This window comes from Plecotus auritus, assembly GCF_963455305.1.
Source record: "Plecotus auritus genome assembly, chromosome: 6".
Taxonomy (NCBI): Eukaryota; Metazoa; Chordata; class Mammalia; order Chiroptera; family Vespertilionidae; genus Plecotus; species Plecotus auritus.
Window position 1 is genome coordinate 70,387,021 of NC_137773.1, and position 23,875 is coordinate 70,410,895.

The window sequence follows — 23,875 nt, forward strand, 5'->3', positions numbered from 1 at the left end:
CATGTAAAGAGGCTATGTCACGTGTACCTGAATGGCTTATGAGAATGGATATTATGTTGGACCTAGAACAATTCTTCTACCCAGAATTGTAAAACCAAAACCTGTTGATAAATTCCTATCAGAGACTGTAGATAGGAATGGAAGAGTTGATGGAATGAAGGTAAAAGTTCATAGGCAAATTGGTGTACTTTGAACAGGCTTTCTATGAAACAAATGGCCTCACTGTAGAACACTCCATACCTAATATTGTAAAATAGAAGGCATATATATCCACTCTTTTAACAATATTAATTAGATATTCTGAAGAACATACAGTTTTTATAGCTTCATTGAAAGATTTGTTGCAAACAGCTATTAAAAAAATAAGAAAATAAGAGGTACCTAAAATAAAACTATGTACCCAGAGGGAAAGAAGCAAATTAGGGATAAAAGTAACTGAACAGGTAGGTCAGCGTATGATATCATTTGAGGAATTCGGAGTTATGTCCTTATGTTTCAAATCTTTGCAAAACCGGAAATGCACCTGTCAGAGCCATTCAAAGCCCTCCTATCTTTACCATCCTCAACTCCTAAGACTGAAGTGGAAAAAAGAGGAAAAACAAGTTGTTGTGTTTTAAGTACAAACAACTATAGAAGCACTCTTACCCCAAACTAGGCATACTTTCCATAATATTGTCTTCTCTATAAATATTAATAAGAAAAGGCTGAAGCCACCTAAGCAGGTAACCTTAATTTATTCCATCTGCCAGGAACACCGTTTGGATCCAACTATTCTTTCATTTAGACCCCTTGAAATTTCTTAGTTTGCCTCTCTACAATATTATTTTCAACTTATAATACTGAATTTCCAAGGAAATGTACATAAACTATAGGTAGTCATATGACTGGTTAGTGGATAAAATACTACCATGGTTAACTCTAAGAGGCTGAAATAGAAATGCATGCAATTCCTCAGTTTGGCCAGGAGATGGAGTTGTTAATACACAATAATGCATATTTTCCAGTTTATAATTTAATATAAAGATTATCATAATTTCTCAAAAGTGTTAATATGAACACCTAATTGGCCTTTGTGCTTTACTGAATTTATATGCTTTTAGCAATAATTTCTTCTTGTGGAGATGTTTTCTGGTATTTTATGTTGTCATTTTTATTGGTTACTATTTCTGTTTTGAAACTGTTTGATCTGATACTGAAAAAACTTCCACCAAGACATCTGGTACCCCCAAGATTTCATTCCAACTGCATTTTGATTCAAACTTGTATACACAGGGAGGTGAAACTAAAGGCTAAGGGGGCTGCCCAGCCAGGGATATTTTAAAACCACAGGTGTTTGTAAAGATTGTCTCCAATTATGGGAAAATTTGTTTCCTAATTCTTTTCGTTTGTTTGTTTCACTCTATGACAGCTTCTCATCAGTCCATAAATGCACATAGCTGCTTCTGCCAGCATTTTTTGGTTTGCAAATTATATGCTTTCTGAGGCAAAACATAGCAACACAAACATTTAAATTGCCCCCACGGTTTTTACAACCCCAACTGCTGTATTTAATATAAAGCCCACAAAAGGAACATGGTTATTAATGAAAACTGGCTATACCCCACGGACTCCAGCTTACTGAAATGACAAATGGAGCAGACGGAGAAATCAAAAGTCTATGCTGAGAAAGGTGGGTAAAGAGTAAAATCGTGAGAAAAGTTAATTTTCATTTTTAAGGCTAGAAATTAGCAAAGGGAAAAGGGGAATTTTTTTTTTCATTTGGGAAATGTACTTTCCAATATTTACTTGAATATAATACAAGCAATACAGTTTGGGTTATTTAGGGATACTTTGAATAAGGAAGTCAAAAAATAGTTTTAAAATATTATATACTAGAAAGAACCTTTATTGTTTTATTTTGTTGGTTTTTGTTGTTTTGTTTTCTCTACTTACCAAGTGTCTACCAGTTTTATTTTTAAAATACAGAAAAAATATTTTATTTGATGATCCTCAAAATGTTTCCATAAGATCAGTATTTACTGCACAGGCCATTTGCCATAATTACAGAGTGTGTATTTCAGTCAAGAAAATAGGCTGGTTCCTGCTTTGTAGGCTGATGGGCCGTTTACTAAACCAATTCTGATCTTCCTCATAGTGACACATCATCTTGTTTCTTCACTCTTCTTCTCAAATAATACTTTTAAAAGCTCATTTAAAACCCTAGCAAATAACAGAATACTCCAGTATAGCCAAAGCAAGTGTCCAATAGTAGATCTAATAGTAAATGAGCTAATTTTTGACAGATAAAATTAAAACATATTTTTTAAGATAATCCTTGCACCCAGCAATACTTAATCTTCCCTTTTAACAGCTTTGGTCCCTGCGGTAGGAAGACTACTGCCAGGTGCCGGAGATAGTTGTCCTTCTATCAGAGTTGATTCTTCATATGTGTTTGTAACTAGTGGCTAAATAATACATCAAAGGGCATTATTCAATTTATTCTGCTAATGAATAATAAGAATAATAGTTTTTCTCATATTTCTGATTTTTCCTTGGGACTGTGCCAATTAATACATACATATATAACCTAATTTGATATTAAGAACAGTAAGTGAGACTACTCTTAAGTTTTAGTCAAAATTCAAGCTGCTCAGTGTATGGTCTCTGTAAAATAATCCTAATATATTTTGTAATTGTGTCCTAACATTTTTGCAATCAATTTGAGTCCCTTAGAAAATGTTCAGATATGTATTATTATATATTCATGGCTTAATCTTAGGTAATTGATTGGAGATTTATGAAGTATTATATAATAATTTAATTTTCACACTTAAAACCTTTAGAAGTATATTAATGCTGATTAGTTTATAAAAATATACTTAAGCAAAACATATAAAAGTTAATCCGACCTAATTATAAGCATTTATGACCATTAAGAAGTCCATTCTTAAATGAAAATGTTCTCATTTATCAGTCACCACTAAATTTACAGAATAACAAAAATAGCTAACTTTATCATAGCCCAGGTCATGTGCCAAGCTGTTCTTATTTAATACTCATGTGGCAGAGACTATTGCTCCCATGTGACAGCCCAGGAACAAAGTATCAGAAAGATTAAGAAATTTGGCTAACGTCGAACAGATGAAAAGAGTGAGATCTGGCCCAGAAACCAGATCTTTCCATTCCAAAGGCCATCTCATCCTCCAAATTATATGGAAGCTTTCTCTCAGCAAAAGAATTCTCTACATCTTTTACAGAAAGTTAAAAACAAATTAAACCAAAGGGGAATTTTGAATATGTTATATGTTACCATAAATATTTTAGGGCCACCTTTATTGGGTCCTTAGTAATCAACATCAGTAAACATGATTTGATTGATTATTGATCATCTTAAGAACATGAATTCCCTTTCTAAAGAGGTAGAAAATATATTACTTAACTAACAATGCAACATTACACATTTTAACTAAGTAACCAACTGAAGTAAAGTAGTTGTATATCAGAGCATATGAAGCTACAATACCCCAGCATAGCCACACTTACGACTCGCAGAAGAATCAGCCTGATTTTGTTTATGGCATCTAAGGGACATCGTGATTCTTCAGAGAAGAATTTTAAAAATTAGTGACACGTTGGTAAAGATTATGCATTGTAAGCAACCTATTCAAAGTGAGTTGATTTTGAAATTGGAAGCAACCACATATAAATATGATGGCACGTGTGCATTTGCCTTCACAAGAAGCATTCTAGGAATTGCTTTAGCATATTCTCCTTAGACACATGTAGCCAACACTGCTACTTCTTGATTTCTGAATGGACCATGCAATTCAAGAAGAAATTGTATGTATCATACATGGTAAGAGTAACCTGTTTACATTTATGTAAGTTGTACTTTTTACAGATAACATCAAGGTTCCCTACCTCATTCCTTTCTTGTTGTTGTTGTTGTTATTTAATTATTGCATGGGCAAAACCGTCAGGACTCTTGGAAAAGATAAAGCTCTGGCTTTCAAAAAAACCACTGCCCTCTCCCACTGACCGAAAGAAGTTTGACCATGACTTTGCCATCTCCACTTCCTTTCATGGGCTACATAATATTGTTCGGAACCGGAGCAAAATCCGCAAGGTGATCTGGTTGGTGGTGGTCTTGGGCTCAGTCTCACTGGTGGTATGGCAGATCTACAGTCGCTTGGTCAACTACTTCACATGGCCGACCACAACGTCTGTAGAGGTTCAGTATGTGGAAAAGATAGAGTTCCCGGCGGTGACGTTTTGTAATTTGAACAGGTAACAATTACTCTCTTAATAAGTCTATAACTTTGGTAGCATAACCTTTCTTGGATGACTGAAATCGAGTTTTATTATGCATTATTTAACACATGGAAAACAATCTAAGTTCTTCAGTTGTACTTACACACACTCATTTAGGGAGCAAAAAAAGCTTATTGATTTCTTCTTTCACTTATTTTTCTTTTTTCCTTTCTACCTTCTGTAATTATTTGTTAGGCATTGCACCAAACCCTGTCATAAAATGGGTGTAAAAGTCCTGATCCTTGCACTTTCTAAGTTACAAAGAGAGAAAGCTCTACCCCAAGTGTATTAGACTCAATCACCCTCACCCCAGCTGCTCATAGGATGGAGGTTCCACACTGAGACAAGGTCAAAAGACTAGAAATCACTGCCTGCCCAGAACCCTGCTTGTAAAGACTTTGCCCAGTGGAAGAGGCAGGCACTAAGAACAAGAACTCTGAAACTCTCCCCAAGGGAACTCTGCTTATAATTGTGTGGTGAAGTTGAAGACTAAAGTAACTTTCAGAAACAAAACAGATTTTGGTGATAAGCAACTAAGACAGTAAAGACAAGGCTGGTAGATCTAGTAGGCCAGCTACTTTTCTAATGAAAATCCAGGAGAGAGACACACACAAGAAGAGCCCTGGGTCAGAAGGACTCTCTACTCTAAAAATTAATTCTTAAGTGGCCAGATTTAATTGGGTCAGACTGTGGAGCAATTTGTACCCTGGTGTATTATTTCTTTGTTGTTGTTGTTAATCCTCATTCAAGGATTTTTCTCCCCATTGATTTTTAGAGTGGTAGGGAGGGGGGAAAGACAGAGAGAGAGAAACTTCTATGTGAGAGACACATCAATTGGTTGCCTCCCACACGTGTCCTGACCAGGCTGGGATGGAGCCTGCAATTGAGAACATGCCCTTGACTGGAATCAAACCCAGGACCCTTCAGTCCTCGGGCCAATGCTCTAACCACTGAGAAAAACTGGCTAGGGCTACCTTGATGTATTATTAAAAACAATAGAGCTTAAGAAAATGAAAAGACAAGGCACAGAATGGGAAACATATTTGCAAAAGACATATCTGATACAAGATTGTTACCCAGATATACAAAGAACTATTAAAACTTAAAAATTAGGAACTAAACAACCTGGTTTAAAAAAGAGCCAAAAACCTTAAACACTCTCACCAGAGAAAATATACAGATGGCAAATAAGTATGTGAAAAGCTGCTCCACATGATGTGTTATCAAGGGAAGGCAAATTAATACCCAATAAGATATCAATGCACGTCTCTTAGAATTAACATATATGTACAATTACTGAGATGGAAAATTTACTAGATTCATTAGAGAGGTTCCACGATGGACTTGAACTGGCCGAAGGAAAAATTCAGTAAACTTGAAGATAGACTTATAGATCATGCAATCCAAAGAACAAAGAGAAAAACAATTGAATAAAAAGTAACAGAGTCTCAGAAGGACAATCTATAATAATAAAAGCACAATATGCTAATTAGACCGGACAGACGAATGACCTTCCTGACATCATTCCGGACTGGGCCTAACCACTCGCCTGCCTGGTTAGGGGCAATCAGGCAGGCAGGCGAGTGATTAGGGATGATCAGGCAGGCAGGTGAGTGGTTAGGGGTGGTCAGGCAGGCAGAACAGTGGTTAGGGGTGATCAGGCAGGCAGGCAGGTGAACGGTTAAAGCCAGCAGTCCCAGATTTCAAGAGGGTGCAGGCTGGGCTGAGGGGCCCCCCTCTTCCCCGTGCAGGAATTTCATGCACCAGGCCCCTAGTATTAAATATAAAAACACATGCAAAATGGAAGTAAAGAAGGAGAAGCGAGTGAACAGAGTAGAAAAATATTTTTCAAACATTGAGTCCCAAACTCCCGAAGTTTGCAGAAAACTTGAGCCCCAAACTCCCCAAATTTGCAGAAAAGCATTAATCTACACAGCCAAAAAGTTCAATGAACTTCAACAGAATAAATACAAAGAGATTAACAGTCAGGAAGATCATTGTGGAAATATTGGAAGTCAAAGAAAAAAAATAGATTCAATATTCTAGGCACTGTAATTGTGGAATAGGCAAATTCTTAATTATAAGAGACTTATTCTTCCTTAGATGGCAAAGAACTAAGACATCATCAATACTATAGGGATAAGAGACATCCTGAGCTCCCAAAGGTTAATTTGACAGATAGAGTCTTCAGATACTCATTCATGAGGATTTTATATAACATTGTTTGGCAAATTATTAACAGATCAGGTAAAGAACTCAAGCTGCCTACTGTCTGGTTCTCAAAGCAAATGATCTTCAAACTTTTTAGCTCATGTGTCGTATAAAGGAACTTTGAAAAACTATATATTTGATGTGCATATTTGAAATTGATTTTTAACCACAGTTTAAATGTTTATGTCTTAAGTTTAGGATATCAAAAATATTATAAACTTTGTGATATAAAATAGGATAAGGATTAACTGTAATGAGAATAAATACAGGGTGTTCCCCCCAAAATGTATACACACTTTAACAGCTGGTAGTTCAATTGATGTTTCTTTACAGATTTAACTCAATTGAATTAATAATTATTCAAAGTGTGTATACATTTTTGGGGGGACACCCTATATTTCATGAGTCCATAAAACTTTAACTACTTTATTAAATAAAGTACATTAATATGAATTATGTATATTTTTATCTAGACTTTCATTAAATATCACAATAATCTGGAAGACTCACAAAATAACCAAATTATATTTACAATAACAAATTTTATTGCACTATTTCAGCTTTTCTCAATTTACAGGGTCTCAATAAAGGCCCAAATACCCAGTGTTTAATCTTAAGTTTTACCCGAATCAGAAATATGTGCATGACAGGCTAAGAAAAAGTTGAAGGAGCCTTAGAATTAATTCTAAGAACCAATCAAGGTTCCTGTGAAGTAAGCTACAATTTAATTATGCCTCTGTTAAGAGCCCTAAGATTGTTAAATACCAGTAGGCATTATACGCTAAGATTTGTGATAGGTGAAGGGTAAAAACTCTTTCATGAATGACAGAATAAATATTGTGAATGTAGGCTCTTTTTTAAGGGTAGAGGAGGTAGAAATTTATTCATGAGTACCCTTGACCACATGCCCATCCCAATCTGAAGACCATTCCTCTAAGCTGCATTGCATTCAATTCACATGAGGAAAAATAAGGTTTAATTAACATTGCAATTTCCTTAAAGTTACCATCTAGAAACTGGAAAAGATCTGTTGACAGATCCCTAATCGAACACTTGTGCTGATATAGCCTGACAGTAGGAATATATCCCTGAGGTGAGGAAACTTTGCCAAGGGACTTCTGAATATTAGAAGGTTTACCTTTTGCCATGGGACCAGGAACCTATCCAGTGTACATGAAACTCAGAGTGGTTCGGTTTTAATAGTCCCCTACTCTATACAACAAAATCATTTCCAGTAGCAATCATGAAAATAAACAAATTATAATAATGAACTACATGTTTTAATGCCAATAAAATGTTAAAATTAATAAATGTAATACCCAAATGCCAATTCAAAATAAAATTGAAAGAAAAGAAACATTTAGCACTTGGAGTGATTTTCAAATGTCTCTGTGTTAAAAATTTCCACTAAAATATCTTGACCATAAAATATATCATACATTTCCATTATATTTGCTAAAAATAACTTCTGAAACTCATCTTTTTTTTTATCAACATCAGAGAAAATGACTAGATGTAGTAAATAGTGAAGTTACTTTGTCCATTGTTTTTAAACAAGTAACTCAAAAGATTAAAAAAAAACAAATAAACAAGTAACTCAAGTTCTGTTTCTTCATCTTTACAATAACCACTGTACTTCTTTATTCCAAATCTAGGTTTAAATTAAAAAAATTGTGTTAAAGCATTTAAATAAAAACCAATATCATGACTTTCATACAAATATAAAATGAACACATGGCAAAGATTTTATTAATTAGTGAGAGAACTCTAACGTGTTAAAATTAGTTAATAGAAAAGCTCAAAAAGAAGACATTCTTGTACATTTTTCATCTCCACAAAATGATTTATAAAATATTAACTTCCTGCTAATACATGGTAGATTTAGATTTGTTTTAGGGAGGCTCAATGAAGGACTGAATTAGGCATCAACTTGGACACCAGATAAAACATTCATTTGGGTCATATAGTTTGGGGAAGTGTAGTTAGAGATATTAATATACATAAGAAGGACTTCTTTAGTAATTGGTTGTCAGTTATTAAATTGTTCAAACAAATCAATGTACTTTTATTATTATTTTCTATTACTAGCTTCTTACCAGTATGTTAAATAAAAGAGTCAGATAAACTATAACCAAGCAAGGTTTTAAAAAGAATATTTTTGAAAGAATTTTGAAGTTTGAAATGAAGTTGAAAATAAATTCAGCAGCACATTTTGGTTTTATGCTGAAGAATACGCCTTACAAAGCTTTTTACTTCCTTTGTTCCAAATATGGTTAGATTTTATTCATTAAGGTTATTCCATCTACCTAAATTACCCTCATGATCTCAACTATTATCAGTATAATAAAAAAACATTTTAAAATATTTTTAAATGCACCCCCTCCCCTTTAACCTTTTAATCTATTGTAGTCATACCTCCTACATGTGTGGAAATTCCTTCATTTCTCTGCATAATCATCCTAAAAAGAATCCAATAAACACTGTGTGAGGCAGTGTTGACTCAGCCTGTGTGGGACTCCAAAGTCACAGGACTATGGAGCAGATCCTGTGAGTCATTCAAAGATAGAAAGCTGAAGCAAATTAAAGGCCCATCACTCAATTTAGGGCTCACACTGTTCTTCAACCCCAAATCTGTTGCTAATGTAGACTTAATGCCTCAAAAGATCAGTAGAAACACTTCTGAAAAGAAAAGCAAGGTTGTTAGATATTCAGTAGTTAGACTATCCCTAAGATGGAGGCGTGAGAGTGTCTCTAAAGGCAGAGTCAGCCCAGCTGCCCTACTCAGTGGTTGAGCATTGACCTATGAACCAGGAGGTCAAGGTTTGATTCCCGGTTGGGCACATGCCCGGAGTGCAGGCTTGATCCCCATGGTGGAGCCTAAAGGAGGCAGCCGATCAATGATTCTTTCTCTCTCCCCCTTTCCCTTCCTCTCTGAAATCAATAAAAACATATTTCAAAAAAAGACAAAGTCAGAAGAGGATCATTATAAGGTTTCAGCATCTGGGATGCTGGGATTTTTGTTTTGAGGTTTGTAAAATAAATATGTGAGGGTTTTTTAAAATTGATTTTAGATAGAGAGACGAAGGGAGAGGGAGAGAGAAACATTGATGTGAGAGCAAAATACCCATTGTCTGTCTCCTGCACACCCTCTACTGGCGATAGAGCCCAAAATCCCGGGTATGTGCCCTGCCCAGGAGTCAAACTCGTGGCCTTTCAATGCATGGGCCAAGGCGCAACCAACTGAGCCACACTGGCCAAGGCTTAGGCTGCTGGTTTTAAGATAGTCCTTGCAAAACTCAAAGCGGGTTAAGTAAGGTGTTATACTAGAGACTGCTCGTGAAAGCAGTTTCTTATCTCTAAAAGACTATATGATATCCGTCTGAGATTTTTTTTTTCCAATTTTTGTTTTGTGTATGCTCTGCTTTAACTGAGAAAGGGTTTAATGTGGCTTGTATGAGGAAGAAAAAAATACATAAAAGTAATATAAAGGGAAGTGAAAATAAAATATAAAACCTGGGACATAAAGAAAGCCCAGGAGTGAGGTTATACGCAAGCCACACAGTCCCTTACACTTAGCAAGAGTGGAACACACATTTCATTCCATGCTTTCTAGCAGTCAATTTAAAGAAAGTTGGTTCAGTTTCAAGATTTATAGTATCAAAATACTAATCACATATGAAAAGAATGTAAGGTATGCAAATAAAGAACAATACATAATGCAAGGCAGAAATTGCTCAACAAAATAAGAGAATTGCAAATTACAGTAGTGAGATCAAATAGGTTACTTCTTTTTTTAATTTATTTTTTTAATTTAATAAATCTTTATTGTTCAGATTATTACAATTGTTTCTCCTTTTTCCCCCCATTGCTCCCCTACACCCAGTTCCCACCCCACCCTCTGCCTTTACCTCCCCACGACTGTCCTCATCCATAGGTGTACGATTTATGTCCAGTCTCTTCCCGCACCCCCCACACCCCTTTTCCCCTGAGAATTATCAGTCCACTCCCTTTCTATACCCCTGATTCTATTATATTCACCAGTTTATTCTGTTCCTCAGATTTTTTATTCACTTGATTTTTAGATTCACTTGTTGATAGATATGTACTAGTTCATAATTTTTATCTTTACTTTTTTCTTCTTCCTCTTCTTAAAGAATACCTTTTAGCATTTCATATAATACTGGTTTGGTGGTGATGAACTCCTTTAGCTTTTTCTTGTCTGTGAAGCTCTTTATCTGACCTTCAACTCTGAATGATAGCTTTGCTGGGTAGAGTAATCTTGGTTGTAGGTTCTTGCTATTCATCACTTTGAATATTTCTTGCCACTCCCATCTGGCCTGCATAGTTTCTGTTGTGAAATCAGCTGACAATCCTATGGGTGTTCCCTTGTAGGTAACTAACTGTTTTTCTCTTGCTGCTTTTAATATTCTCTCTTTGTCTTTTGCTCTTGGCATTTTAATTATGATGTGTCTTGGTGTGGTCCTCTTTGGATTCCTTTTGTTTGGGGTTCTCTGCGCTTCCTGGACTTGTAAGTCTATTTCTTTCACCAGGTGGGGGAAGTTTTTGGTCATTATTTCTTCAAATAGGTTTTCAGTATCTTGCTCTTTCTCTTCTTCTGGCACCCCCATAATTCTGATATTGGTACGCTTGAGGTTGTCCCAGAGGCTTCTTACACTATCTACAAATTTTTGGATTCTTTTTTCTTTTTGCTTTTCTGGTTGAGTGTTTTTTGCTTCTTTGTATTTCAAATCTTTGACTTGATTCTTGTGTTCCTCTAGTCTGCTGTTGGGTCTCTGTATAATATTTTTTATTTCAGTCAGTGTATGTTTAATTTCTAATTGGTCCTTTTTCATATCCTTGAGGGTCTCGTTAAATTTATTGGCCTTTTCTAGGAAATTCTTGAAAAACCTTATAACCATGGTTTTGAACTCTATATCCAGTCGTTTGCTTTCCTCCATTTCTTTATTTGTGATCTATTTCTTTGTCTCCGCATTTTCGTTGCTTCCCTGAGTTGGTAGGGTAGCTTTGTGTGCTAGGTTTCCTATATGGCCCAGTGGGTCAGCCTCCCCAGTTACCTGAGGTGGACACTTTTGGTGCACCCCTTTGTGGACTGTGTGTACAGCCTTGTTGTAGTTAAGTCTTGATTGTTGTTGGTATCACTGGGAGGACTTGACCTCCAGGCCAATTGGCTGTGAGGATCAGCTGTGTCTACGCTGGGAGAACTTCTGTGCTGGAGACACCCTTCTGGGACAAGACTTGCAAAATTGCAAAAGCCTCTATGCTCAGCTTGGATGGGGCTGAGTCTCAGGGCTGAGCAGACAGTCTTGGCTTCCCATCAGCCCTGCCCTATGAGACCCTTGAGTCTCAGTGTCCCTCGGTAATTGTTGCAAGCACCTCTGAGAGAAAGCCACCCTCGAGTTTCGCCCGGTGCCAGACAGTCCAGTTTCTCCCCCAATGAATCTGGATTCCCAGATTCTCACCCGGAACTGGAGTTCAGTGTAGGCAGGGGCTTCTGGTTCCCTCTAGCTAGAGAAGGCCAGAGGCACACTTAGCAGTCAGTCCTCTCTGCGCGCACTTGCGCATGTGCCTCCAGACCTCTGCCTTTCGCGGCTCCCTTGAGTTTCCACCTGACAGTCCAGATTCCCCCGTAAGAGCCTGGTTCCCCAGGGGCTTGCCCGGAACTGGGGTTCAATGCAGTCAGAACTGGGGTTCAGTGCAGTCGGGAGCTTCTGACTCCCTCCCGCTAGGGAGAGCCAGCAGCCACCTCAGCAGTCAGTCTTCTCTGCGCACACTCGCGCACACACACACCTCCAGACCCCTGCCCTCCGCGGCTCCCCTGAGTCTCCGTGTGCCTTTCTCTCTACCTGATAGTCCAGACTCCCCTGTATGAGCCTGGGTCCACAGGGTCTTGCCTGGAACTGGGGTTCAGTGCAGTCGGAACTGGGTTTCAGTGCAGTCGGGGGCTTCCTTCTCCCTCCAGCCAGAGAAACCTAGCCAGGTACTCAGCTGCCCTTCCTCTCTGCGTGTGTTTCTCCATACCTCAGCCCTTTGCAGATCCTCTGATTCTCTGTGAGCTTTTCTCTTTCCTTCTAGTTGTAGAATTTCCACTCAGCCAGCTTTCCTGTGGTTCTGGATGATGTCCGTTCTGTCTTTTAGTTGTAGTTTTGAAATTGTTGTGCGAGGCAGCAGTTTAGGTGCTTACCTATGCCGCCATCTTGGTTTCTCCCCAAATAGGTTACTTCTGCTTTGATTGCCAGGAAAACACTTTGTAATAATGAAGCATTTATTTAATGAATATTTACCTAGCATTCACTACATTTCAGGCATTCTTCTCAAAGGTTTAGGAAAGATAATTCAATCACAGAAATAACATTCAGAGATAGGTGATATTAACATACCAACTTTAGAAGTGAGAAAACAGTCACAGTGAGATGAAATTTGCTAAATCATACTATTAAGTGGCTCTAACAATCATGGTCCATGACAGAAACAGAACCAGCATGAGTGATATAAAATAAGGGATATGTTAGAGGGATTGAGTGCCTACTGAATCTCAGGGGCTGGGCCTGAAGGCAGCAAGGTCAGCAGCCAGAAAGACAGATCAATATGAAGTAAAGGGCATGGACACAAGCTGGAGGTGTGTGACTCTCTTTTTTACTACCACCCATCTTCATGGTGACCTGCAGGATAAGTTGGCACATTTTCCAGATTGTATTCTCACTGACCCAGGATTTGAAGAAACTGAAAGAGGAGATTGGCCAGGAGTTAGAGGAATTGTCATCCTGGCTACTGTCCCATACCACAAGTGGAGTCAGGTCATGAACCCAATGACAGTGAGTAACCATATGAGCTTCAGGTTGTAACCAGATACATAGAAGGAAGGGGATACTGAAAAATACAGTTTCAACATAGCCATGCCAACACAGTACAAAGCCACCACAATGGCAAAGGAAATCTGGCTCCAAAGTCTATATTTCTAACAGTTAAACATTTCCACCTCTCCCTTTATGTTGAGTCTTGAAAGATCCATCAGGGTGGATCCATATCAAGGTCTGGAAGGTATTCTAGGTAAATGAAACTGTATGCACAAACACGAGGTAAATTGCAGGATGTGATAAAGACCTCTTAGGAGTACAATTTTGCTTGAATGTATTATGAATGAGGGGGAGTGTAGAAGAGAAGCAGGAGAATCTGGTATGATCTAAATGTTTGGGCTCTGTCCTCTAGATAAAAACAAGTTTTCATTATTCTAAATAATGCCTGTTTCCTACTGATAGGTTCCAAACTGAAGCTGTAGCCAAATTTGGTGTTATTTTTTTCTTATGGAATATTGTATCCAAAGTCCTCCATCTCCAGGAAATCCGTGCCAATTCTACTGGTTTTAAAGAGGCTATTGATTTTCTTGCAACTCAACAAAACTTCAGCATTGCAGAGTTTGTCAAGAAAAATGGTTTTTATCTCAACAACAGCACTTTGTTGAAATGTGACTTTTTTGGAAAGCCATGTGGCTCACAGGTAATGATTTGTTTCTTTGAATATCATCAATATAATAAGCTGCTTTATCATACTGTTTCACATTGAGATAAAGTTTATTCCCATGGGCAATCTAAATTTGCTTAATGATTATGTTTCATTAGCTCAGCCTTATGATGTCAGAGGGTATAGTTACATAAGAGACATTGTTCCTTTTTCAAGTAATTAGATAAGAAAAGGTGGAGAACATAAATCTTTGGTTACCTTTCTTGCAGGATAATAGTCCTTCCAAAAGAAACACAAATTTAACACAAGATGGTGTTTCAATTTTCCCATTCATCAGTGAACAATATGTTCCAATGCAGCATTTTTATTACCATTAAGCAAGAATATGCTGTTTTTATGCATGTGGTATTATATCAGAGGTTACAGAAAATGAGAAGGGCCCAGCATTTTGACTATAAAAATTATTTATATTTCTCTAATCACTCATAACATCTTGTTTTTATTTATATAATTAACTTACATTTAAGATAAAATTCCAGATATGTTGACATATCTGGAATCTGCTAGCAAAAGCAAAAGTATATATAGGCAATTTGACCCCTTAGTTCCTGTATTAACCATTCTGTAGCATGTGTTGCTAGATGATTCACAAATTCATGATCTTAGGACACAATTTCTTACCTTTTTGGTAGCCTTCCTTAGCCCACAGTAAATAGAAAAGAGGTGCCTGAGAGACATCTGACAGAGATGAAGCCCTGCTCTAAACTCTTAATTTAGAGAAGAAGCTCTTCTATGTTGCTTTTTATTTACAAACATATTTAAAATTATCACCAAGGAATTTTGTAGTAGACATTTTCAGGTACACATTACAGGAACCCAACTCTGATAAGCTTAAGAGTAAAAGGAATGAATTGAGTTAATTAAGTGGGAGCTCAGCCAAAGGACTCTGAGACCATCATTAACATTTTGTTTCAATTTCCATCTCATGACTCCAGTTGGCTTCTTTCTACATCAGTCCTTCTCACACAGAGCCATGAAGGCTGCTGACAACTCTAGCATCATATTAAAATAGCTGTCTATGCTATCCACTCCTGTATCCTCTTACTAATCCTATGGAAGATTCCAATTAGCTCTATTTAGGACACATGTCAATTATTGAAACAATCTCTGATACAAAGCAGTGGGGTATTAAGATTGGCCCTGCCAGTATCACATGCATCTCCATAGTGGAGGTGGTTGGAGGAGGAGGATCAAAGGAGCCAAGTGTGATGGCTGCCCCACTGGGACCCTGCATGGTGGGGGAGGGATGGCTCTTTAAAAAGGATGCTGAGGGAGTTCTCCATAAGTAAAATAGATGTTTCCATGAATCCTTAGCAAATATAAAACAAATGACTTTTTAAATGTTTTTTAAACTATGCTAAAGTACATATGAAAATGTCTCAATGAATCACATACACATTGACTAGTACGTATCCAAAAAATGAAAACTCTCATTGAATATAAATGTAAATTATTAGATTGTCTATTCTTTCTGTATACTCATTTAGACAACTGTGATTTAAGAAAAAAAATGTTATAGCAATTTGAAGCTTAGAAATGACCAACATACCCAGCTGATTTTGTTTTATTTGGCTCATTTTCATATTGGAGGATTTCGCACATGTCTTCACTGAATATGGAAACTGTTTTACTTTTAATCATGGTGAAAATATCGAAGCAAGGGAAAAAGTGAGTGTCTCTGGAAGAGGCTTAAGCTTGCTCTTCAATGTCAATCAGGTATTGCATTTTCTTAAACCGAGCCAGAGCTTAAGACTAATAATAACAAGCATGGGTTTTAAAAGATCTGATCAAAATGTTTTGCTCTGTCAAACTGTTCCTACAAGTTGAATATTATTTTATTTTTTATTAATTTAGTTTGGAGTCCTATGAATGCAACTATTGAGTTGGAGATTAAAAGGCAAACTTTAGAGGCAATAACCTGGACATTTGTCACTATATCACTGACTACCATTACTGTGACTCCAGAAAATGGTTGTACCACAAAATAAGAAAACCAAACAATTCTAACTCATGATGTATGGTTAATTTAAGATGATACTGAGCATTTAAAAAATAAATTTTAGATTTACATGTAAATAAGGCAATGTGTTTTAGAAAGAAGCCATATATAGATATTTCATAAAGCATTGCATCTATGATCTGTAAAGGTGATAAAAATAATTTCTATATAAAGAAAATTGTATAAGTGGACTTTGACTAAGCCTAATTTCTGTAAATGTGTAAATTGACTAAATAATTCTAATTATTTAGGTTTTAATGTCCAGACACCTTAGAAATGCAGTAGTGCTACCTTCGAGAGTTCTGGATAAAGCTCTCACCCAAGGTTAATTCCTCACCTGCCATCTTGCTCAACTAATCTATATAATAAAAGCCTAAGCAACCGGAAGAGGATCTAGACGACTATGACTAGAACGACCGGATGCTATGATGAGCACTGAGCATCAGGAGGCAGACACTCAATGCAGGAGCTGCCCCCTGGTGGTCAGTGCACTCCCACAGGGGGAGCGCCACTCAGCCAGAGTGCAGCGGTGGTGGTGGGAGCCTCTCCCGCCTCCATGGCAGTGCTAAGGAGCAGCGAGTCAAGTGGTAAGGAGCAGCGAGCAGGCAGGCAGTAAGGAGCGAGGGGTCCCAGGCTGTGAGAGGGATGTCCAACTGCCGGACATCCTTAGTGCTGCCGCGGAGGCGGGAGAGGCTCCCGCTACTGCCGCTGTGCTCGCTAGCCGTGAGCCCAGTTCAGGGCTTCTGACTGAGTGGCATTCCCCCTGTGCAGCACACTGACCACCAGGGAGCAGCTCCTGCATTGAACGTCTGCCCCCTGGTGGTCAGTGCACATCATAGCGACCAGTCATTCTGCCATTCGGTCAATTTGCATATTAGCCTTTTAATATATAGGATAACTTCCTCTTGTATCCCATTTTTTATGTTTAAGCACAGTACTGTACAGTTCAATACATGAACCCATGCTTGTATATCTATCTGATTAATATTTTCAAGTCATTCAAATGTAAATCATATGGTCATTTCAAACTCTATATTATAAATTTTACAAGCTAGAATTGCCTAACTACTTTAAAATGCAATTAAAATCTGAATATTCAATACAAAACAGAGACAGAGAAACATCGATCAGACCATCAAACCTCAGAGGGAAGGTAGGGGAGGTTGGGGGTAAGGGGGAGACATCAACCAAAGGATTTGTATGCATGCATATAAGCCTAACCAATGGACACAGACAACAGGGGAGTGAGGGAATGAATGGGGGGAGGGGATAAGAGGGGGGTATGGGGGAATAAGGACACATATGTAACACCTTAATCAATAAAGAAATTAAATATATATATATTCCATAAGTAAATGACACTGAAATACTTCTTCATATGAGCCCCAGTTAAGTGTTTCATACAGTGTTATAACAGGCCACAGAAAAATGGGGTTCTGAGTTATAAATGAAATATTAAGCATGTTTATTAAATGTAATTCCGTAATATATTGACCCATTCACAAGAAAAATCATTATATTCCCAAGTCCATTCCTTCTCCCTAGAGCCTAAAACTAATAGCCAAGTCCCCAGAAGTATAGTCTTAAATTTATTTAACTGATAAAGGTTGATAAAAGAAGAGCCCTGGGGTTAGAGAAAGAGTATGTCTTCCCTCTTACAGGAAAATGAATTTGAATTTTAAATAAAGCCAGAGACTTTATTTACAAAGAGAAGAAGAATGCCAAATAATTTTCTAAAACAAATGAAACAAAGAGAACAGCCAAAGGCAAAGCAACTAAAAGGCCACTGGCTGAAGAGAGAGCCAGAAATTAGATGATTAAAATATGTCTATAGCCTTCATCTTAGGTAAAAGTGATCCACACAAAACTGTCGAAGCCTTGAAATGTGATTCAACCCTAGAAAGGATGTGTTAGGTGTTTAATTTTCATAGCTTACAAAGAGATTAAAGACTGATCAGAAATATTTTATTTTAAGTAAATCAAATTCTGTCATGTTAAAACTAAATCTCAAACTTATATAGAATTGATATCAATTTGTAATTGGGGAGAGGGTATATTTTTGTTTCAGGAGGAATTCACTGATGACCCCACTCTTGGTTTTGTTGATGCTGGAATCATCTTTGTCATCCATTCACCAAAGAAGGTGCCACAGTTTGATGGTTTAGGTTTGTCATCACCCGTGGGAATGCACGCACGGGTAACCATCCGCCAAGTGAAGGTAAATATTGGCAAAATGTGTAACATGAGGGAATCAGGGGGGTAGTGAATGCATATTGCATAAACAACATTTTTCACTAAAAACCCCTTTCTTCCATGACATTAGAACACCCCTGGAAATTCCAGTTTCATTTCAAATACTTCCCTTTACTAGTAGACACACATAGGGAAAACAGTGAATTCACATTTACAATGTAAGTGAAAGCTAGCAAGCCTAGCAAATGCAAGGTAACTTTCAATCTCATTAGAGATGGAAGGCTCAATAAGTATGAGGAGACACCTAAGTTACTGAACTGTACACTTTCTCAATGGGACGTTCTGTGAAGGAGAAAAATAAGTGGGAAAAGCAAAACGTTGGAGTCAGACATGTCTGCCAGGTTTCCACTTGCCAGATACTTACTCTGTAGCTTCTTTAATCAACTCCCTGAATTTCCTTCTCCTCTCTGTACACTGGGGGAATGTGTGTGAATAACATTTCCTTTTCATAGTTATTATGAAGTTTAAGTGGAATCACTTACAGTAAACACTTACCATATTGCCTGGTACATAATAGGTGCTCAATAAAAGATTTTTTGGGTGTGATTTTGGTTGCTGTTTTGTGACTGAGCCGATTAATATGCTAACATATACTTTCCATAAATGATAATATTTTTATATGACTCAATATTTAGAGCAATCAGACTGTCCAAATCTAATTTTATTAATTCACCATAGGTACATAGCATTTGGGATACTGTTAAAGGACCACTATTATACTTACCTTCAGATATTTTTTTTTCAGGTTAATGGAGTAGGCAAAATTGACTAATGTAGTCAACTAAAAAAAATAAAATAGGTATGAAAGAAAAATAAAAGATTTTGTTAACCAATGTCACCCCAATAAATGCAATAACAAGGAAAAAAGTAAAAGTAAAAAATGTATATCAGTCTCTCTTGTTGGGGTAGAAAGGGGTGGACTGGCTCAGGAAAATCTCCTGAACCAGGTATTTATTTTATCTCAAGACAGTTCACCAAGAATACCCATGGGGAGAATGCAACCCTAACATCAAGCTGCAGACTTTTAGTACCTACAGCACTTCTGGTTGCTTAAAGGAATGCAAAGCACGGCACATAGAAAAGCAATGTGGATGTTTACCTTTTCTTCTTCCCGGTAAAATTTTCCCTTATTTTATTTTATTTACTTAATTTGAAACATGAGAAATCAACATGTCATAAAATCGCTTTCCATTCTTATAAAATGCTGTGCTGGAAAGTCATCCACTTGACAAATACAACCTCAAAGGACAGATTTTAACTCAAGGAATTACAGCAGAGTTTTCTGGAAAAGGAAAGAAAATGCGTTATCAGGGACAGTGGCCAATTTTTATTTTCAAAATATAAAATTGGGTGCTCTCATATATCTAAAATTGCTCATTACAGTTTTCTCAATTTCAAAGACAAATTAGATCATTTATATACTGACACTGAATATTTCACTCTAGGGAAACCTTTGTAGCTAGAAGAGAAACTCCATGCTCCCTCTGCACACAATTGGAAACATTTCCAGAGCCATGGCTGTCTGAGGCAAGCATTGAACGAGGCAGAGGAGCAGGGTGGATAAGAGCAGGACTCTGACCCAGGCTGCTCCTCTCAGCTCCACAACCTCTCCTCTATGTGACCTTGGACTTAACCTTTCTGAGAATAATAGTGTCCTACTGTCTAGGTTTGTAATAGGATGAAACAAGTATGTAGGTGGCACCGAATGCATTCTATATAAGTGTTGGCTATTTTTATTCAGATGTCCTTCATCCCCCTTCTCCAAGCATATTTTAAAGAAATGTCAGATGTATTAAAGGCAAAACCATTTCGGCTCTATAAGTTTGCCACTATGGCCCATCACACGCACACACACACGCGTGCGCGCACACACACACACACACACACACACACACACACACTGCTTCTCACACAGAGATATATTAATACTAGCTCTGCTCTTATAACAATTGTCTCTACTTGGCAGACTACTTCTTAGTAATTTTGAGAATCATCACTTCCTTCTTTCTAGAATTCTGATTACTGGCCTCTGACCCCTCCAAAAATAGTTCTACAAAACTTCTAGCTCTGTCTCTGATTTATCATTATTAATTATCTTTTCAGAGTTACTGGAAAATGTCTGAATTGATAAATGAAAAATAATATTTGTAATTTTAAAATGTATTACTTCTTACAAACTGAATAACTAATATGAGCCAGAAACCAGGCAAGGTGAAATATAAAACACAGAGCATGAATCTGCACAAACTTTAGGATATACCAAGTGCTTTGGGACTAATGTTTGTATTTGGTCTGATCTTCACATAGGCCTCCATGTCTACATATAGATGAGGAAAAATATATAGACATTAAATGAAATAGCTAAAGTACTTCCAGACAGTCCTCAAAATCTGCTTTTCAGATATTGGTTGTTTCTAAAATTTCATTGTTCTTTGTAATGTGAGAACTATTATTGCAAGAAGTAAGATACTTTGGAAAGTGGTGTTTTACTTAATGTTGGAGGTAGCTTTTTAAAATTATTGTAGTTTCTTCACAAAGCATACTTCCTAATGGTTAGCCCTGAACTTATCCACAAATTGTAGTTGTACAATCTCTTTTGGTTATTTTCAGGACTACTGACTAAACATTGAAGCGAACCACATGAGTTTTAGCAAATAGACAAATCCTATATAATATAAGGCTAATATGCAAATCGACCGAATGGCAGAACGACCGGTGGCTATGACACACACTGACCACTGGGGGCAGATGCTCAACACAGGGGCTGTCCCCCTGGTGGTCAGTGCACTCCCACAGGGGGAGTGCCGCTCAGCCAGAAGCCGGGCTCACAGCTGGCGAGCACAGTGGTGGTGGTGGGAGCCTTTCCCGTCTCCACAGCAGTGCTAAGGATATTAGGCCCATGGGTAGTGGGCCTAAGCTGTCAGTCAGACATCCCCTGAGAGCTCCTGGACTGTGAGAAGGCACAGGCCAGGCTGAAGGACCCTCTCGAGTGCACAAATTTTGTGCACTGGGCCTCTAGTATTGTACCAAGGTGCAAAGATTAAGGTTTGAAAATCAGCCTGAGATTACACCCAGCTCTGATACATACTAATTTCACCATTTGTTTCAAGGTCCATAGCACATGCTTAACAAATATTGGTACTCACCTGTCCCATCCTACTACTTGAAAGGCAGCATAAGGCATTTGTTAGTGTGTCTCTGTGTATATATAATATATTTGGTTTGATCACACACACATACCCTCCCCCCCACACAGACACACAACACACATATAAATCAGTGGATAAAGGGAGCAGGACAGAAGGTAAAGAGAACCAGTCATGACCTGGCCCCCAACTGCTTGCGAAAGATACATTCTGAACCTTAATATCTTCATTGGTAAAATGATGATTCCCACACCACAGGAGGAGAGTTGGAACAAATGAAACAATAAATGTGAAAGCAATTTTGAAATTATTATTCATTTAACTAATTTTATAATGGTATGGATAAATTGTCTGATGTGTAGATGGAAAAAAGATAGTTTTGTTATGTCATTTATTGCATAAAATATAAAGTTTCTATATTTATATTTATTCTTTTTAAGGAAAAGGGATAGAGTGTGACCTACAAAAGTTTTACAACTGTGTTTCTCCTACACTTGGTAAGTGGCTTAATATATTCTCTCATTTTCATGATTTATATAAAAGTTGTACATAGTAACACAAAGCTTTAAATTATACTATTAATAGTCCATTAGTGAAACAAAAGAGATACTATAAAAGGGAGCTCTTAATGTTCTTAAAATGAACATTACTAGCTTACACAGACATAGTAAAACAAAACAAAAAATCCTCTGATTTCAGGATACATCTGAATTAAAGATGCAGTGACAAAATAACAGTAAATTTGCATGCTTTTAAATTTTATACTTCATTATAATCAAAGTAAATTTGTTTTTTTCTCATTACATAAAGAAAGCATACTTGTTGAGAATCGTTCAAACATTATAGAATAGAAAAAAATCATGTCAATATTAGTAGAAGTTGCAGCACTCTGAAAATCATCATCATAATGCAGGTGGCCATCCTTTCATTTATTAATTTCATATATATACATCATATATAAATGCATGGGTTAAATTTCTATCTAAATGTAATCACAACCATACATGTGATATTTATTGAGGACAATTTCTCATTAAACAGAAAAACTTTTGTTTACATATTTCTTATCTTAACCCCCAACCAATGTTAACACTCTGGTATATTCCACCATAATTTTCTTCACATATATAGCTTCATATTAATGTCTTTAAGTCGTTGATTGTTTTATTAGTAAATGAAATCACATTACATACTCTTCTGTTTATGTAACTTGCTTTTCTAATCCATCGTGGAAAAACATATCCAGAACAACAGGAATAGATTAGCATGTTCTTTTTAATGGTTGTAAAATATTTCATGGAATGGGTATGGGTAGAAGGGAGCAATGGAGTTGAAGTTAAGTTGCCTAATTTCTTGTGACATCCTGTCCCTAGTAAAAGCTGGAGGGAAAGCTTGGTGCATGCAGTTCTGTGGGTTAATAAGTTGTGCGAGTGTTGTGGAATAATACCAGAAGAGAGAGAGAGAGAGAGAGAGAGAGAGAGAGAGAGAGAGAGAGAGAGAGAGAGAGAGAGAGAGAGAGACTGCATGTATTTGGGTGACTATAGAGAAAGAATGGTAGTTATTACTAGTATTCTTAAAAAAAATAAACGATGCAAATGAAATCATACCATAAAGGAGTATCAAAGTTAGAGTCGGGAAAACAAGCCAAAAGTTGGTCATTAATCAAGAGTTCTTGGGAACAAAGCATTCCTAGAAATGAAAATGAAAGAGAGGGAGAGTTTCAATAACAAAGCCACAGGAAAAACAACTGGAATATCCACCAAGAGTGAGTAGCAGTGAGACTGGGCACTGGGAGGTTGTCCAAAAGAAAACTGAAGACAAGTACCCACCACTTCCTGCGGGGCTTTGTCCAGTACACATGCCTGGACAGACCAGATGCTCTATAGTGGCAGAGGGCAGAGAAGCTCAGTGGCTAATTCAGAAGTCACTGGGTCCACGGAGATAAGAGTCTCAATACCTGGCAGCATATTTCACAAAAGCTGCGACAAGCCCAAGGATAATTTTAGAGATAACCAGATTTTTAGGATTACATTGGAAAGATCCTCTAATAGTGACACAAGGTGACAGCAACACCTTTTCTATTTTTCTCCTGTCCAGATGTCTGATATTTTATTAAAATAAGCCCAGAGACTTTCTGGAAATAAGTTATTTTTTTCCTAAAACATATCTGAAGTTAGTTATTCAATTAACTCAAGGGTAACAACTTCTATGTTTTATGTCTTGTGTCCTTTGCTTTATTTATACGAAAAAAATAAATAAAATATAAATAACTTTTGTTAAGAAAGTAGATAGCCCTAGCCAGTTTGGCTCAGTGGATAGGGCATTGGCCCACAGACTTAAGTGTCCTGAGTTTGATTCAGGTCAAGGACACATAACTAGGTTCCAGACTTGACCCCTGGTCCTGGTCAGGGGTGCAGAGGGCAGCCAATTGATGTGT

General features: G+C 37.2%; 1 protein-coding gene across 1 annotated transcript in view; it reads left to right on the plus strand.

The window, feature by feature from the left end:
- Positions 1-1,582: 1,582 nt before the first annotated feature.
- ASIC5 (acid sensing ion channel subunit family member 5) overlaps positions 1,583-23,875 on the plus strand; it is a gene marked incomplete at its 3' end in the record, with an annotated part of 34,802 nt that continues 12,509 nt past the window's right edge. The window contains exons 1-7 of the mRNA XM_080674966.1: positions 1,583-1,669; positions 3,960-4,266; positions 13,779-14,016; positions 15,631-15,756; positions 18,108-18,257; positions 19,259-19,406; positions 21,879-21,935. Coding sequence (XP_080531092.1) covers positions 1,630-1,669; positions 3,960-4,266; positions 13,779-14,016; positions 15,631-15,756; positions 18,108-18,257; positions 19,259-19,406; positions 21,879-21,935 — 1,066 coding nt within the window. The 5' untranslated portion in view covers positions 1,583-1,629. The remainder of the gene's footprint in view (positions 1,670-3,959; positions 4,267-13,778; positions 14,017-15,630; positions 15,757-18,107; positions 18,258-19,258; positions 19,407-21,878; positions 21,936-23,875) is intronic.